The 19,298-nt window shown below is 36.0% G+C and overlaps 2 protein-coding genes across 2 annotated transcripts; one reads left to right on the top strand and one right to left on the bottom strand.

Annotated features, from left to right (window-relative positions):
• Window positions 1-14: 14 nt before the first annotated feature.
• LOC109097751 (DNA repair protein RAD51 homolog 4) lies at window positions 15-4,416 on the bottom strand. Its single transcript, XM_019111367.2, has 11 exons — window positions 4,247-4,416; window positions 4,056-4,143; window positions 2,918-2,979; window positions 2,640-2,758; window positions 1,994-2,075; window positions 1,713-1,847; window positions 1,482-1,577; window positions 1,317-1,407; window positions 1,178-1,248; window positions 553-711; window positions 15-437 (listed from the first exon to the last, which is right to left on the bottom strand). The coding sequence occupies exons 2-11, from the start codon at window positions 4,135-4,137 to the stop codon at window positions 342-344; spliced, it is 993 nt and encodes a 330-aa protein (XP_018966912.1). The 5' UTR covers window positions 4,138-4,143; window positions 4,247-4,416; the 3' UTR covers window positions 15-341.
• A 114-nt stretch (window positions 4,417-4,530) lies between these two features.
• LOC109097752 (transmembrane protein 248) lies at window positions 4,531-18,179 on the top strand. Its single transcript, XM_042724907.1, has 7 exons — window positions 4,531-4,772; window positions 7,169-7,327; window positions 7,924-8,209; window positions 11,947-12,097; window positions 13,741-13,924; window positions 15,617-15,760; window positions 15,881-18,179. Exons 1-7 carry the CDS (start codon window positions 4,770-4,772, stop codon window positions 15,899-15,901), a joined length of 948 nt encoding a protein of 315 aa, XP_042580841.1. The 5' UTR covers window positions 4,531-4,769; the 3' UTR covers window positions 15,902-18,179.
• Window positions 18,180-19,298: the final 1,119 nt, after the last annotated feature.

The raw sequence follows: 19,298 nt of genomic DNA, 5'->3' as shown, positions 1-19,298 counted from the left end.
TTTTACTAGTGGTACTGAGGAAAATGAATCTTTTTATTTACTCAAATTGCTCAATTTCATTTAGAATATAAGGTGCAAACATTATGCAAATGTTTTTAAGAAAAAAAAAGAATGCAAGGTTTTTTACTTGATTAAACAGTACATATACAAACACATTCATTCAAAGAAAGAAAATGTCTTAACACTTGTCAAAGACCACAACAGAACCAGTTTGTAGAAATATTATACATATTTACAATGTCTCTAAATAGACTTCCTATATAGTCTGTTTGAAATCAAAAAAGGACAGCCATTTGTGTTGTCACTGAAAACACAGTGGAACTTTTTTTTTTGGTCAAGGTTTACTTTTTTTCCTCCAGTTTCCTCTTGCCTGAAATGGAGGTTCTCTTCTCTTCAGACCAGTGACAAAGATCAAACTCCTCTACCAGATGACAAGCCTGAAGATGATTAAAAACAACAACAGTAAATAGAAGTAATGTCCCATGTGTACCCACTAAGTAAAGACTTTATTGGGTTATTCTTGAAAATCAGGATCATTTGCCCAAAAGCCACCTGTCGTGATGATTTGGTCAGAGTTGCGGTTCGTAAGGATGAAGTCTCTGTGTCCTCCACTCTCTGCAGGAGCACACGTGTGCGCGGCACATGACTCCATGACTGTCCCAGTCCAGCCTTCAAATGCCCATTCCCATCTTTGGTCACATGGTTTGTCACCTACAGTGCAAGATTTCACAGAACCAGAATTTATTTCAAAAGACATTTCAATATTCAGTCACACACTTAATGCAAATGGAATGGAAGTTGCGACAGATCTTGTGACTTAGATCCAAGTCAAATAAATTATTGAGGGAAAAAAAACAATCGGGTGTTGATTGGATGAGGTACATTGGCTGAATGCGAGCTTGCAGACAATTCTAAGAAAGAGGTGGGATTTAAGCAGACTAAATGACTGGAGAAATCTGCCTTTTTCCAATATTGCAACAAAATAATATCTTTTTGGATGTATTTTTCATTATGATCTAATGTGCACTTAAATTCATAAGGTGAATTTTCATTTATGCCAACTTTAATTTTATCATCATTCACAAAGAGCACCCACACTTTTGGACCCACACTTTTGAAATTCAGTAATAATTCCACTTTTGCTTTTGTTTGTAACAGGAAACAGAAAGGTATATACCAGCACAGCAATGTTAAAGTCTTTGGCGATCATCTTCAGCTCCCCAGCAACTTGCATCAGCAAGGACATACCTGATGCATAAGATGCTAATTAGAACAGAACATCATGATGAGTATTATGCAATATTGTAAACAAATACCCTCATTCTGTTTTCCTCCGAGCATGGGTGAGAGCACAGCAGAGACTGAATCAACCATCAGCGCTTTGACTGAACCACCTCCGACAGACGCCTAGGGAACATTCAAGAGTTCTGCTACAAACAACCACTTATATCAACAGACTTTAAAAAAAGAACAATACTTACCTTCTGAAGGCCATTTGATCTCAGATGTTGAAGACATGCGAGCAAAGAGAAGACATCAAATACTCTGAACACCTTGATTTTTTGAAGTGCCTCCATCTATGTATTGAAAAGGAAAAACGATACCTCTGTAGCACAATATGACAGAATACTGTTTAAAAGAATCAACTTTGACACAAATGCTGTTCGTTTGGAATAGTTGCACTACTAATTACTAAATTATACTTTATTCACCTGCTCCTCCATATTAGGGGTCTTGGTTTGTAGCATCTGAAGCAGTCTGTTCGCACACATGCCACTCTTGGTGTCAATGTAAAACACCGTCTGCTTCAGCTGGTGGGATATATTAACTGCAACACTAAAACACACCTACAAAGTGATCGAGATACATTGAGCATTATTGAACATTCACCCATTTGACCACCCAACCTTAACAGGTAATAAAGGCAAGCTAGATTTTGACATTGTAGAGCAGGATCAAGAAACTGAGAAGAGTTTCAAGGACAAAAGATCACCTGTGTTTTCCCGCTCCCTGGACTTCCTGTCAGCTCAGTTATTTCCCCCGTGTAGAGCCCAGAATCCAACAGCTTATCCAAACTGAAGACAAAACAGCACAGTTTTGATCAGAGCCTTAATACAAAATACATAGACCTAATACCATTCAAAAGTTTGGGGTTGGTGAGATTTTAAAAACATAAAAATTTTCAAAGAAGTCTATTATGTTCGCTAAGGCTGCATTTATTGATCAAAATACAGTAAAGATGATAATATTATGCAATATTATTACATTTCAAAATAATATAATTTATTGAATAATTTTTCTATTTTAATATATTTTAAAATGTAGTTTATTCAGCAGCCAGTGATCATGATCCTTCAGAAATTATTCTAATATGCTGAAGAAACGCTTCTCATTTTTATGTTTTATGCTGCTTAATATTTTTGTGGAAATTGTGATATTAAATTTTTTCGTATTCGTGAATAGAAAAAAACAGCATTTATTAAAAATAGAAACATAAATGGCTCTACTGTCACTTTTGATTTTGAAATGCACCCTTGTAAATATTAATTTCTTAAAAAATAAAAAAAACATAATGACCCCAAACTTTTCAACTGTACAACCATATTATACTATAAATCCTCCACACATATGTTTGGGACCTGGGATTGCCAGTGGACAAGATTGCTGTGGAGCTCAAGAGTTCCTCATAGAGATCAGCTCCAGAGACAGGAAAAGCTGTGTATTGAGCCAAGAGCACACGACGAACAGCTACTAGAGCCTGAAAGATAACATAGACAGTATTTAGTTTGCTAACTTTGTTTAGTTTAGTTACACAGTGTCTGTGATAGATAGTGGTAAATAAAGGTGAGGCCTGATTGAATAGGCGTTAGCTGAAGTAAGAAAACTGGCACACTAAAAATGAAGTCATTCCACATACCTTGTAAGACAATGAACACTTTTGTGCAAGTTCTTCTGGGTTCCATGAGACAAAGTCTTCAACTGAAAGAATTAAACATGTATTATTACAAGGCCACAGGCAGTCATAGAGTAAAGAATACTTTATTGATTCCCATAAGGGACACTAGTGCTTGAGCAGCAACAGTACTTCAATGAACGACATGAAAAAATTATTTTTTGTTGAAACATGCAGCTCTTTTTTATACAACGACAGTTCATTGTCTGTCAAACTCAACTCAAATATTTTTTGCGATGAACAAACCAAAAGTTATTTCATTATTCAAGGATTTTTTCCCCTCCGCCAAGGCAGTCGAGGCCAAAATAACATTGGTTGTTTGACAGGTTTCTGACATGAATTTCATTACTCCAGAAGACTCATATTTCACATGGAATTCTTTTATGGTGCTTGTATGGATTTCTTTAGTCAGTTATAAGGAAACATGAAATGTTCTATCTATTTTTAATGCGTGTTATTGATCTTACAGTGAATGATTAATTTGCATATTTTTCAATTTTTAACTGCAGTCTTTATCAAAAGGTTAAACTGAATATTTTGGTAAAAACAACAGGCTTCTCTCTAGTTATGCATTACAGACTTCTCCAGTCATTTAGACCACTTTATGATTATAATTATAAGGGTACATAAATGAGAAGAAAAAAAAAAAATAAGATGTGTCTGGAGAAATCATTTAACTATGCAAAATTCCATTCAAAAATAAAATTGTCTTTTTTTTTCATGGTGACTTTAAAGACTGACAGATTTGATCATCATGATTGGTGGTTTTAATGGCTGTAAGATGTGGTCAATTTTTTTTATTTTTTTGTGGAAATTTTTTTTTGGGGTGGGTTTTATTTTTTTTTTATTGTTAAATAACTATAGAAGCATAAAATACACAACATACAGATATATAATTCCAACACAATAAAAAAGAACCCAATATAATTACACTGTAAATAAATCTAACATTAAAGTTAGAAATATTAGAGTTTATTAAACATTTTTAATAAGATATTACTGTTGTTTATGGTTTAATCTCCTACTATATAGTACTTCTTAGTGCAGTAAAGACGAAATGAACTGAAGCTACATGTTGCTATTTGATGATCATTGTCAACACCTGTTTTGATATCCTCTGACTGTAAGGCCTTAATGAATTCCTCGTTTATTCCAGGGCAGATCCCTTCTCTCAAGATCACCATGACTCCCTAAACAGAGTTTAACAACACAATCGACAGCAATGTTAATAAAAAGGAGATAACAAGAACGCTACGTTAAACATCTTAACAACAAAATACTTGATCTTCTCACCAGATGCCTAGAAAACCCATCAACATACACTTATGTCCTTCACATCAGGGTTCTTCTGGGTGTCTTTACATATAAGACATCTTCATGACTTCATATTGTTGCCCGCCACATTTCAACACAAGTCAGCGAGCAGCACAATTGACTGGAGAACCATCCAATCACAGCCTCCGTCGTATTGCCTAAGCCAATGACAGGCTTTCCACTTGTGCTAAGCCCCGCCTCGCGTGATCGGGGCGTGCGTAGAGAACTGAAAGTAACACGATTGGTTCTGCTGGTTCCTAAACACACACGTAAGAAGACATCTACAGTCAGTTTGTCTCCGTCAACCAGTTAGCTCTCTATAGACACAAAGGCAAAATAAAACTGAGTTTTGAGAATATTTCGCACGTGCAAATAATGGGAAGGAGTGTTGTGCACTCCTATACCGCTGTTAGCTGTGTGTTTGTCGCTCAGGCCCGTTAGCCTCGAGTCTGTTAGCTTTAGCCGCCTGCAGCTGTCGTACGCACGCACTCGCAGGGGCAAAATGGTGAGTATGAGATTTTTTTTTTTTAACAGGTCGTATTTGTGTGGTTGGGAATGATTGCGTAACTACTTAGCTGCATAGCTGCTCGCGTCGCATGTTGCCAGATTGAGCTGTTTTTGTGGGAACAATAATGATACGTGACGTTCAGATCGGAGCTCGTAGCTAACACAGGCAGCTAGATGTCGGCTGTGTGTCAAAACATAGTGAGTGGCCTCTATGTACTGCATTTATAGGTGTCACAGACCCGTCAGTGATGCCCCACATATACTTTCTAGTTAGCTCACTGGAGTTTTGACTTGCAGCCGTCGTGTAGATTTGACAGCTGGATATGTGCTGCAGACTATGACTAAGAGGTCGAGAGATTCAGGCCGTCATCGGCAATCTAATAAGAGCAAATATGATGCATAACCGAGTGTACCTGCCGGTCAGACCCATGACTGTAAAATTAGGGAAGCTGATCCTAAGGAGTTCTAAATGATTCTGTTTTTTAAACGTTTCCTTTACAACTCATGAGTAAGAAATGTTTGTACAAATACTTCCCTCAGTACGTTAGTCTGTTGCCATTTCTGGATTCAACAGATCAAGTATAGGAAATATCAAATCAGAAATACGATTTATGAATTGAACTGTTTGTGAAATGTCTGTTTACACAGACTGTTTAATGGCTTTTTTACACACTTAGTGAGGGTAGATTTAAAAAAAAAAATGTGCGTGGAGAAATAATTTAACACTTCAAAATTCTATAAAATAAAAGTTTCAATTTTGATTTCGTGGTGAGTTTAAAAACTGACAGGCATGGTCACTATGATTTGTGGTTTTATGAACTGCTAAATCTTATGTGTTTATTTTAGATTTGGAACAATTTGGGACGAGTAAATAACTACAGAAACATAAAATACACAATATGCGTATTCCAACACCATAAAAAGAATACAGTTGCTCAGTAAATAAACTTTAATAAACATAATTAATAAAGAATTGGTAATGAGAAAAATAGTAAATATAAAAATAGTGATACGAATCGTAAGTAATTTTATGATTCCTATTCTGATTTACTTTTACTTCACAGTTCCTTTACTAATTATGAGGAATAAATATTTGTAAAAATACCTCCCTCAACAGTCTGCTGTCAATTCTTGAGATCATTTATAGTTTCAACAGAACAAATATAGGACCTAACAAACCAGAGATACTGTTTATGAAATTCTTGTAAAATGTCTGTTTTGTTTAATGGCATTTTGCAGACTTTTACCACGGGGTTGTTAATCAATGTTGATTCTTTTGAAACCATCAGCCCACATTATATGAACTTGTTTTTAAAAAATCATATTCAACATAAGAACTCCTCATGATAGACAACATCATCCATGATTCTGCAGAGAAATGTCCACCAATCAGAGAATGGCGACAGGCAAGTTAATGACTCTTGAACATGTAATTATACATCACTCACTGAATTAAGTGAAACATTGATGAGATCATGTGATGAAGAATGCAAGTTCAAAAAACATTAATGGAAATGAACAACACAAGAAAAATTTGGGTCCAATATTTAGAAGAAAATAAAAGAGATATTTGATCTTAGTGAATTTATTTTCATATTCAGAATACACCTGTAAGGATGAAAACATATGCCTCAACTCATGATAATGTGAGGTTGTGTTACACATGTTGCATAATGCACAAACCAGCATGAGCTTGTAATCCATGCCACGCTGTTTTCCAAGTTAAGGAAAAGAGGTTTCTTGATAGTGGCAAGATTTAATTTGGTGTAAAACAGTTTTTCAGCCACCCAGAAGATGTCAGGTTATATACTGATAGTATTGGCTCTTTATTCATTTTGTCAACTCATTCATGCAGTGTTTGTTCTAGTATGTGTGAGGGGTGTGGTGTTTCTGCTTGCATTTCTACCATAAACTGTTTGACAGTATCTCTGGTTGTTCTCAGCACAATTGAGTTAGTCCTCTAATTATTCTTAAGCTGCAATAATATTTGATTTTGTAATGAGCAATCCTTGTTAATATTGATATTGTGCGAATGAAGCAAGACTTCGAATCAAGATCTGCCATTGACTGGTGTTTAGGTGCACACACATGTCTTAATGACTTTAAAGCAAGTTGTGAAACTTCACAGTTCAGCTCTTGTCAAACATAGAAGTGAAGAGAGAACAAATAATAAACTAATGAGACCCAAATATTGACTTGGAGCCGTATGTTAGTGCTTAACAAACCTTTGTTACAGGTAAGATTAAGAACACAAACCGGTTCTTATTCAAAAGAGGTCAGATGTTAATAAGAATTTACTGGAGTGTGATTCAGTGCTTGTGAATTCAATGGCAGTGTTGATGTAGGTGAAAGTTTCCCTAAGCTTGAGGGACCTCTTTTTTTCTCTTGTTGCAGGTGTTGTTGTTGAATCCACTGGAGAATCTAAAGATCTACATAAATAACCGTCCACCGCTGGTCATTTTTATGGTCAGCGTCAGTGCTGTGGCTATCGCTTTCCTCACTATAGGATACTTCTTTAAGATCAAGGAAATTAAATCACCTGAAATGACTGAGGTAAGAAATGCCTTGGTTTAGCTCAAATGTTTGAGCTGTGAACCTTTGAAAATACTTGATAATGTAATGGTTGATGATAAGTAGACAGGTGTTATTTTATGATTATTTTATACAATTTATATATAATATTTGTTGATATTTTAAATTAACTAATAATTTTTATATTTTCTCTTCATTTTAATCATAGTTTAATTTTTTTTAAATATTTTGTATAGCTTTAATTTATTTTCATTTTATTTCAGTTTTATTAATTTTATTTTTATTAATTTAGTATTCATTTTAATTTATTTCAGTCAGTCTACATTTCTAATAATTTTTTCTATTCTATTTATTTATTTATTTTTATTTATATATTTATTTTTTAGTTTAATAAAATCTAACATACTTAATAATTTTTTTTTTAATCTAATATTATGTTACACTTTATTTCAGCATTCTTTAAATTATGACAAACCATTCCTATTAATAATGGAATTGTTGTAGACATACAGGTATGAAAATCATGTTCACCTGGGCATTATTATTGATCAGGAAATGCCGGAGATAAACTTTACTTTGGAATTAAACAATTTTGTAAAAAAAAATTTCCCCTCTAGGATTGGAACACCTTCCTTCTCCGATTCAATGAGCTTGACTTTTGCATCTCAGAAAACGAGACCCTCAAGCACAGCTTGAACGAGTCCATCACTCCAGAGAGCACAGTGACCAGCAGTCAAACGCGATCCAGCACCCAGTCACCACCCCTGCTAGAGGACCCAGGGCCTATCAACATCTCTGTGGCCATCACATTGACCCTGGATCCACTGAGGCCATTTGGGGGCTACTCACGCAATATTACCCACCTCTATGCCAGTGTGCTTGGGCAGCAAGTTGGCCTTGCAGGTATGTCTCTATTCTTTTTTTAACCTGTATGTGTTTGTTGGAAATTTACCTTGGATGTGTGCCATCTGATAGCATACCTCCATATGGTCAGTGATTCTGTCAGCTGTTTTTTTTAGCTGTTTTTCACATAGACTGTTTCCTAACTTGCATATTTACTAAGGAATAAAAATTCTGCACTTCCTTGATAGGAAACTACCTGTGTTTGGATCTGTACAGCTATATTCACCAGTGAGGAAAGACCATTAAAACATACTCAAATCATAGATAAAGCCTGACAATAATAATAATAACATATATTTAGCTTCTTAAGTTGAAATTGGGCCAAAATAAAATTGGTCTGGCTAACTTGTCTGTGTGTTTTAGAGAAAATGCTTTTTCAAGATGCATATCAGTTAGAAAATCTTCCATATCAACCCTCTACATTGCGAGTAAATCACTCGCATATGCAACTAAATCTTCACTCTGTGCGACTAAATGATGTATAATATTAGCCAATGGCTAATAAATTCTCAGATTTTACTCGCCAGTGTGTGAGTTTGAGGCGGTGAGTTTGAAGTATAAGTTTAGCGCACACATTTTCGCTCGCCGAACACTCTGACTGAGCGCCTCAGAGTTTCACTCTCCATCAAGCGATCTATGCTGTTTTTCAGTTCATCTGAATGGATGTGCAACGCACCTGTATTTGATGCACCGTAAACTCTAGTGTGAAGGCGCATGACTCGCTGTCACTTTGTTTCACACAAACACACGCAGAGAGAGAGAGAGAGAATTGTCGCGCTGCATGTAAACGATATTCTTTGATGTATTTTCCTGTCAAAATAACAGCGTTCCCTTGGAATTCTTCAGCATTTAAAGTCCAACTGAAGTCAAAATTGACCATATTTACTTTGTTTGCCTAAATTGATCGTTTTGTGGTGAACAATTCATCCATGCAAATCAATCCACACAAAAAATCTTTTTGGCTTTGTAATCTTTAATCAAAATCTGAAAATGTCCCTTCCCTCTGCATTGGAGGACCTTCCCTGATGACGTAGGTTTGACGGTTTGGGTGTCTGCTTAGCATCCGAAACCACGCCCATCCAACTGACAGTAGACAGGCTGCCTGTGTGTTTGTGAGCATTGACAGCGCGTGAAAGGAGAGATGGCGAGGAGGTGCATTTTTGGTTCTAGATCCAATCAGGTGCTATTTGGAAAATAAAGCCACGCCCACTATTTTTCCTCATTTAATATTCCGTTTCTCTCGGAAATACGTCAGCACTGGAGAAAAGTCGTTTGCAACTTCCGATTCACGCGGAATTTAAGAACTGCCGGGTTTTCCGGTAGTGGGCGTAGCTAATGCACAAACGGCATTCTCATTGGGTGGCGCTCACCTATTATCGTCCCAGTTTTGATTTCAGCAAATTAGTTCGAGTGAACACACAAAACCTGATTAATATTCATGAATCCAGCAGCTCATTAATCCTTAGTAATCCTTAGTGCGTTTTATAGTTCTTATTAGTAGAATTTGTTTCATTATTATCTTATCTTAGTATTTTTGTAATTTTTTTTATTTCCCCAATATTTTTTATTTTTTACAGAAACACTGAATGACCAAAAAAGCACCACCACCAGTCCAGTATTGTTCATTTAAAATGCCTAATATGCATTCAGACATGGTTATCAAGTTTATTTCTAATTACTAAAGATCTATTATTAAATAATACTTGATTATTATAATGCTTGACTGACTGATGTTAAGAGTGTACTTTCAGATATTTAAAAAACTATGCCATTTTTACTAACATATATATACACATATGTATATATGTATATATGTATATATGTATATATATGTGTGTGTGTGTGTATAGTGTGTGTGTATATATATTATTATATATTATTATTACTTAACTTTCAGATTCATATTTATATGTAAAACAGCCATGACTCCTCCTCTGTGGCATACAGCATCTTGTGATTGAGATCATCATATTATTACATTTTCCCCTCTCCCTCTTAAGAAAAACACATAAGAGAACCAAACCAAATGTCTTTATTGTTATGCGTTGAGTTGTGGGCAGTATTAGCTGAAATGGATGCAAACATTGAAACTCAAAATATTTGGTGTACTATTTCACATATAGTACCATTCAGAAGTTTCGGGTCAGTAAGATTGTTTTAAAAATGTATTTGTAAAAAAGTCTGTTATGCACACAAAGGCTGCATTTATTTGATCAAAATACAGTAAAACTGTATATTATTGCAGTTTAAATAGATTTTAAAATGAAATTTATTATACAGTTGTGCTGCTTAATATTTTTACTGTGATTTTTATTTTTATCCATATGAAATGGAAATCTTTTGTAACAAATTTCATGTGACATGTCATTAATTTTATTTGTGATCTTACCAACCTCAAATATCTGAATAGTAATGTACAACATATGTAACCCTGGACGAAAAAAGTCATAAGGGTCAATGTCTTGAAATTGAGATTTCTGCTGAATAAATAAGCTTTCAATTGATGCATGGTTTGTTAGGATAGGACAATATTTGGCTTAGATAAAACTATTTGAAAATCTTGAATCTGAGGGTCCAATATAAATCTAAATATTGAGAAAATTGCCTTTAAAAAGTTGTCCAAATGAAGGGAAAAAAATAAAGTTTTGATATATTTATGGTAGGAAATTGGCAAAATATCTTCATGGAACAAGGGCAGATGTATCGATACTCGAGACCACGATCAGCAATGCAGTGATTGGCAGGCAGCAAGGCAGCAACTTAATGACATCATTTAATTAAAAAAGACACCTGACGAAAAAGTTCACAAATTTCTGGACCTTTTTAAGGAAACTACATAAATTACATAAATGTTATAATAGATAAATGAAATGTGTTTTTTTTTTTTTTTTTTTTACATTATTCCCAATTATTTATATTCACGATTTCTAGTATTTGTACTACAGGTTTTACATTTTTATTTCAGTGTTGTAATTAGCAATTAATTTAATTTTATCTTTGAAGCAGATTTGTTACATGACCGCATTAATTAAAGTTTCTTAAGGGTCAAGATCAAGTTATCTGCATCTCCTGCGCTCCATCAAGCCACTCATAATAGCTGTCACCACTCAAATTAATGCACGACTCATTAACTGTGTAGCAAGTGTGTAAGACTCTAGTACAATTATAAAGTAATTATTTCATCACTAATAAATCTTTCAATGAGTAAAACTGGCTGTGTCTAAAATATTATAGACTACACAACATTATTATGTTATTTTCAAATACATTTTTTTAATTATTATAATTTTAAATGATTGTCCCTGGATCAGTAGGGTACTCTTGTAATAAAGTAGCAGTGGTTAGGACAGATTTTAAGTGTCAATTCTGCATAAAAAGATGCAATCTAATCCTCTTTACATGAAATAAGCCTGCTCCCGAGCAGGTTTAAGTTTACGGACCTGTTGCTATGACAGCAACTCAAGGATGAGCTTCCAAGAACCAAACAATCCAAGATCATGCCAAATCATCAACAATCAAAACCAGCTAACGGAGTTAGCGACATATGAAGAACGTGCCCCTGGTGTTTTGGCTGAATGTAGTCCAGTTAAAACAATGGTCCTTTGTTCACAAAGGGATAGCAGTGGGAGAGAGGCCGGAGCTGAATACCCTTCTAGATATCACTTGCAGGCACATCTAAGCTCCCTTTGTTTTGCAGAACATGTTGACTCTGTGTGGGTGTGTTTGTATCATTAAAGGCAGAGAGGCCCATGAAGAGATGAACATCACATTCACTCTGCCGGTAGCCTGGAACTCAGATGACTGCGTTCTGCATGGTCGTTGTGAGCAGATGGTCTTCAGCACCTGTATGACCATCACAGCAGCCAGTAATGTCTTCCCAGTCACAGTGTAAGTGTCCATTAAGTCACCTTACATTTTTTTGTGTATAGTTTTATTTATAAATCAGGATGTCTGTTATTATCAGCAAAGGTAAAACCTGGAAAAAAGTCTAAAATTTATAATATTCAAATGTAGTGCAGTAGTTTACAACAGTACACACAACAGTAGTTACATACCACTTGGTTTCTGTAGGGATGTTGGACAATTTTAGTAATATTAGTAAACATTAGTAATATTTGTTCTTGCATTCAGAAGAAAAGCTCTGTTTCCTGTAAGCGGAGCCAAATAAGTGGATGTGGGAAAAAAAAAAAACAAGTAAAATAGAGTATATGCATGTTTTAGTTATCAACAATATGCCTGGTATGATGAGCTTTTTGTAAATATGCTTATATGCACAGTTTGTTAGATAAGGGGGGTAGTACAGCTTAATCTTACCCTATTTGCTGTTGAAGGGGTCATATGATGATGCTAAAAAGAACATTATGTTGTGTAATGCAATGTGTTTATGTGGTTTATGGTTAAAAACACATTATTTTCCACATAATGTACATTATTGTTTCTCCTCTATGCCCCGCCTTTCTGAAACGCGTTGATTTTTACAAAGCTCATTGTTCTGAAATGCGAGGTGTATGCTGATTGGCCAGCTATCCAGTGGGTTGTGATTGGCTGAATGCCTCAAGCATGCATAAAATGCAAGTCAATGGCTTTGGGCAGTTTAGTGTCAAAAAAGCATATATTGGCAAGACAAAATGAATACCCGTGGCTCCTGATGATATTTTGATGTCTCATTAAGCAAAATGTTTGACCTGTGCAAGAAACTGAATATCAGCTGTAACCCATAGCCTCAGTCAAATGGTCCGGAGTGATGTCCGGTGTGCAAAAAGTAACATTCTTTTAAGCCGGTTCTTTTAAGTGAACTGAGTTGATGAGACTTAACATTTAAATGAAGAGGAGCAGTGTAAGTTTTTTGGTTTTTCATAGTGTATGTAAAAAGGGTCAGTTGAGTAAGTCTAGTTTATTAATTTTATATGGTTTAGATATGTAAAGCAACCATGTTTCACATAATTATTGGGTGTTTTAATAATATAATATATTGTGTACATATGTCACATCATTGCATGGTTACGTAAACAAACTGGTGAATCAGTTATTTGAACCAGTCCATCAAAACTTATTGTTTATAGAAACCAGTTCATGGAAAAGATTCTCCAGACTTCACTGTTTGCCTGAGGCTATGAATTACAGGTATTAGTGTTGTAAATAATGTCCCGTTTCTTGCACAGAATGATAGTTTTGCTTCATAAGACCACGAAATGTCATCAGGAGCCACAGGTAGGCTATTAATTTTGTCTTGCCTGATATGACTCTCAAGTGTTGGTAGCTAGGACCTTGGTTTAGCTGAAAAGTGCGTTTACTGTCACCTACATGTTGGATTTCCTGAGGGTGAGTAAATTTTGGCCAAACTATCCCTTTAACTGACCCAGACAGCTGAGGCAAAACAAAAAGAACAAACACACTGGGCACATGGAAGACTTGCAGCATAGTGCAAAATTGTGTTACATAACTGAGACAGGTTTTTTTTAAGGGTCCTAATTGGATTTTCCTTTATCTAGAACGAGTAATTCATACCTTGTTTTGAAAATCCTCTGCAGGCAGCCGCCTCACTGTGTCCCAGAGACCTACAGTAATGCCACATCCTGGTACAAGATTTTCACTACAGCACGAGATTCAGACACTAAGTACACACAGGAGTACAACCCGTTCTGGTGTTACAAAGGTGCCATTGGGAAAGTGTATCACACACTGAATCCAAAGCTCACTGTCATCGTTCCAGATGTGAGTGTTGACAGTATCTCATTTGTGTGTGTGTGTTTTTTTTTTTTTTAAATGCCTTGTGAAAGTACAGTATTAATAGCAGGCAAAACACCCTAGCAACCACATAGCAACACACAAACATATAGGTCCTGTTTTTACCTGGTGTTAGGATACGTTTTCCTGATCACAAGTGGTCTGCTGAGATCTATTACTGTTTACACCTAGTCTTAACATGCGTTTTAAATGTCTTCTGCAACCACATGTTTGGATTTTGTCTAGGCCTCCTGCACTTTTTTCATTTTACATTTCTTCAAGGGACTGCCAGCTAAAATAAAGGGTAACTAATAGCGAATCATAATCCGTGTGTTGCACACTTGAATGTGGGCAAGTTTCATTAAAAGAGCAACATTTTGAACAATAAGTTAAGAAAATAATGTTTTTATCAAAGACCATGGTCTGAATTGGATTCAGAATGATGATCAAAACAGATGGAGTAGATCGCTTCCATCAACACCCCTAGAGCCTGCACAGTCCTATTCTACTTCCTGGGTTGACATTTCATTCAGCAAGGTTAAATGTTTGATGATCACGTTATTTTACATATGCATCTGTTTACACACGTGATTGTTTCTGCTTCTTCTTCACCTAATTTTGATCCAGGCATTCAGTACTCTTTTAGAAAATGTGTAATAGCGCCTCCTACAGTATAACAGTGAAAACACGGAAAATCGAGGGAAGCACTCTCGTGACGAAATGATGGAAAATCCTGTCAGTGGTAGGGAAAGAGTTAACCTTGTCCACTTGTGATTGGATCAATGAAAACTCATTATAATAGCAGTAAACAGGGCCTCAGAACATCTTGGTAACCATTAGGGCTGGGACGATAAATCGATGCAGAATCGATTCGTGGATCGATTCTTAGATTTTCAGAATGCATAACGATTTTTTAAGATTCGTTTCTGAGCTTAGATTTTAACAGCAGATGGCGCTCTAATCTAGTTTTTATCCGCACACTCAAATGCTCATGAAGAAGAGTGCTAAAGAGCGCTTGTGTGTTCGGCTGAGTCATGTAATTTCACCTCAGCTTAGAATGCTTGTATGACGCGAGATTAATGTAAACACACGTGAACACATGTTAATGTGAACACCTTTTAATTCGCTTCAACCTTTTCGAATTTTAGGAATTCTTAAGCATGCAGTGCCATCTGCTGTTAAAAACTAAGCTCAGAATCGATTCAAGAAAGAATCACGATGCATTTGGAAAATCTCAGAATCGATGCTGAATCATTTCTCGATTCGCGATGCATCGATTTATTTTCCCAGCCCAAGTAACCATATAGTGATTTTCTGAGAACCATCCACAACACTCTAGCAAAGTGTTGGTGAATTTTAATTTAATTGAATTTTTATTTTATTTTATAGTGATATGTAAATATATACTTTTTTAAATACAGTTTTCACATTATAATATACCTGTTTTAAAAAGTGATATCATTTTCCTGTATCACCCTAATCAGACTGATGCCAGTAAAATAAATAAATACATAAATAAATTGTTCACAGATATTCACTTTTTATCAGTTTGAATTACTATACAGAATATGACCTATATTGTTATTATTTTTTTTGTACATTTTAACAAAGATGCAAGTTGTGTTGTGCAGGTTGTTGTATTCTCACTATAATTTAAGAGTGCACTTTCTTTCCTGATAGGACGATCGCTCTCTCATTAACCTGCACCTCATGCACACCAGCTACTTCCTGTTTGTGATGGTCATCACAATGTTCTGCTATGCAGTCATCAAGGGCAGGCCTGGCAAAGTTCGACAGAACAACCCAGATTTCTGTCCAGAAAAGGTACAACTTGGTATATGAGATCTGTGTGATAGAGAAGTTGCTGAAATGTTGATGTCGTTATCCAACTCCCAACAAACATGCGTAATAGTTGAATGCTAAAAGTGCCTGTTTATTTCACAGGTGGCCTTGTCTGCGGGATAAATGGGGGTGAAGGTGAACATCTGAACCGAAGCATATCGGAAAGGGAAGTGAGAAAACTACATGTTGCCTACTGAACCCAAGAGAAGGGTGCAAAAAAAAAAAAAAAAAAGCTCTGTGAATGCATTACTCTGCAATGTTGGGTCACTCCAACCAAAGACTTTTAAGTGCCTGTATCTACTGTGTAAATAATGATTGGACTCTTAAATTCAGTACAGAAGCAGTCTGCCTGAGCTTCCCCCTGCACCCTGTGCCATCCTGTAAATGTTCAGAATATCCAGTATCAACAGAGGACAGTGTTTGCCTAGAAATGTTCCGATGGGGAATATCACCTCCACTAAATCTCTTTTCACGCTCGCTTTTTGTGTTCTTGATCAGATCACTTCCTATGACATTTGATTTCTCTGGAGGTGACCTTTGCCTTGTCATTCCTCTTGTGTCTTTGTCTTAAACGACCCTTTCATATATGTCCATTGCAGATTCTGTAGTGGCATTTCTTTTGAGGATGGGCAGATGCGTGGATCTCTGCCATGTACTATGATCAACCTGCTGGTCATGATCTTTGGACGAGTTCCACTAGAGATGACAGCAGGCTTCCGTATGACACGCTTCTTTTATCATTGAACCCACGCTGGTTTTATTGTGAACGTGTCTAAATGAGATGCCCAAGTGGAAGTTGGCACAGCGCTTGAATAAATTCCTTTTAAAAGCAAATAAAAATACAAACTCTTACTCAGAATGTCACCATGTTAGTGAGTCGAGAGAAAATGCCTGTTTTTGGATCGACGGATTTGTATGTTGAAATCTAAATGAATGCAATGATTAATGGCTTTGGGCTTCACGTCTCTGTTTCTGGACACTTCAAATGAATGTATTTGTAAAATCAGCAAATTAACAGCAGTGATGCAGCATCAATCTCTTGTACATTTAACATTGTAGTTTAAAAAATGTAAATCGTTAATTGTAGATATTTTTTGGTAATCACATTACTTTCCAGTTTTGTTTTTTACAAAACCATTTCTACCTTCGTCCATTGTGTTTCTTGCCTTTTTATTGTTTCGTTTCATGCCTCGTTTGATACTTAAGCAATGCCTCTGTTTCGTTTTAATCGTAGTGCAATATCTGACCTGTCTTTTTGCCTTCCAAACCTTATTAGTTATTCTTATTGTCATTAGCTTTTCATTTCCACCCAATGAAGTGCGTATCATGCGTCATATCGCATGAGATATATTACGAGAGAGTGCTTTCCTCCTCCATTCTGTCTGGTTCAAGCTTTTAACCTACAAAGTTTCACTGCTTTTTATCGACAAACCCATTTTCCCATCATGCCTTGCTTAATTACAGCCCTCTTAAGCTGCATCAGTCATGGTTAATCAGCACTCCCTTTCTTTCGCCCTATGTTAAAGCCCATAATAAACAAGCATCCAACCAACCACTAATGTGCCTTTGCACTGTCTCGCCCATGTTCGCCACACTGTCTTTGATCCGTTTCCTCCTTCGGTTCAACCTGCTGTATTCATTTTGAGCATGTACTGCTCACACTGACTTCCTCCATTTCATATCCAATTCGGAGTCGAAACTGCAGTAAGGGTTGGGAAAGAGTGGAATTCATTTGTGCTTTTTCTGTTGATGCATAAGAGCAAACACTTGTTTGTTTTACTCGCCAAATCCATCCTACAATAACTAATTTGATAGAATTTCGAGTTTAAAAATGCTATATGATGCTTTGAAACCTCTTTAAATAGCAATATCTTGCATTTGGGATGTTTATTTATACGTTCGACTGATGCGTTTGTGCTTTTTTGAGACCTTTGCTCACGTCTAGTTTCTCTTTGGGATCATGAGATGAGTTTTGATGGCTGTAGGAGCCTTTCTGATAGTGAGAGCATTCCTGCTTCATAATGCATAATTTCTGCGCTCATTAAAATTGGCCTTTCAGTGTTGCTGGAGGACAATGGAAAATGACAACGAATTCCATGGATGCTGCCAGATGCTCAGATCATATTGATCTTCCCCCTCGTCCTTCCTTTGGGCTCGTAGCATTTGAGTGAAGTGTATTTGTAAGTGGTAGAAGGTAATTTCCTTGTCTGAGCTTGCGGCACAAACTCTCGCCGGTTTCCTCATGTTGGTGAGAGGCGCCGCGAGCCCTTCGACTCGTCATGATGCATGATTGTAAATGTTCTACCTGCTGACCTGTTTGTATGAGAAAAATCCCTCTGTTTTTGGTCTGTTTGTAAGATATTGTAGGCACATGCTTTGCTGAATAAAATCTGAGAAAACATTGTGTTGTTGATGTTTTGTCTTAGTTTTTTTCAATTGCTAACAAGCGTTTACCAATACTTAAAGTACTTTTTCTAAACTCTTAACACAGCAACACACCTACATCACACAATTTGCCAAATAGTTAATTTTCTGGCCAAAACCACATTTTGTTAAATAAATACAAACTCTACATTTCAAAATACTGAATACCTTTTTCTACATATACTAACTCGATCAAAACACAGCAAACCCAATTCAAAATTGAGTCATTCAGACAAAACATTAGCACTACATTTCTATCCAATAGGAACATATAGTCAATCATAGCACAGTGACTGTCAGTTCTACCTGCATATAGACAATATAAAAATCCATTGTTTTTGTAATTTAGTTACCTTCAACTGAAACCCATTTTACATTTTTAAGTGTTGAATGTGTTCATTCTTGGCAAAATACTATCTAAAACTGAATGAGTCATTACTTTATAGAATGTACAATAGAAAAAATAGCGTCATCTATGCAGAAATTCAATTGGAACCTTGATTGAAATTGCCCTCCAGTGGGTAGGGGTTGGATGTGGATGGTGCCCCCATGGTAGCTGATGCCAGTGATCAACAAAAATTACAACATACATGGCCTTTGGTTACTATGCAAGCTTGTTTCTGTCACAGGATAAAAAAGTAAAAACGGTAATTGTGAACTTTTTATCTCACAATTTGGACTTCTACTCTTGGAATTGCGAGTTTACATCTTGCAATTCAGACTTTATCAGAATTGTGAGATAAATTCACAACTGCAAGAAATAAAAGTCAGAACTGTTAGATGAAAAAAAGTCACAACTACCCTTTACCCTTTATATTCCATGGCAGAAATAAGCTTTCATAGGTTCCACGTGAAAGAGGGAAAAACAAACAAACATAAAAATGCACAGTCCAGCACACATTCTTACCCCTCCCTTACCTCTTCTTCTCCCTTACCTATCTTCTTCTGATCTAACTATTCCTCTCCCTCTCCCAGGCATTATTTTTTCTCTCTCTGATTCTTTGCGTTGTTCTGCACCCACAAAACCAATTCAAAGAGGTCTTTTTTACTCTTATGTTGATGTAATTGAAAGAGCATCAACCTGACTATTCCTCCA

Source organism: Cyprinus carpio, chromosome B5 (genome assembly GCF_018340385.1).
Source record: "Cyprinus carpio isolate SPL01 chromosome B5, ASM1834038v1, whole genome shotgun sequence".
Lineage (NCBI taxonomy): Eukaryota > Metazoa > Chordata > Actinopteri > Cypriniformes > Cyprinidae > Cyprinus > Cyprinus carpio.
Note: the sequence above shows the minus strand (reverse complement) of the source record. Positions and strands in the feature narration are given on the sequence as shown.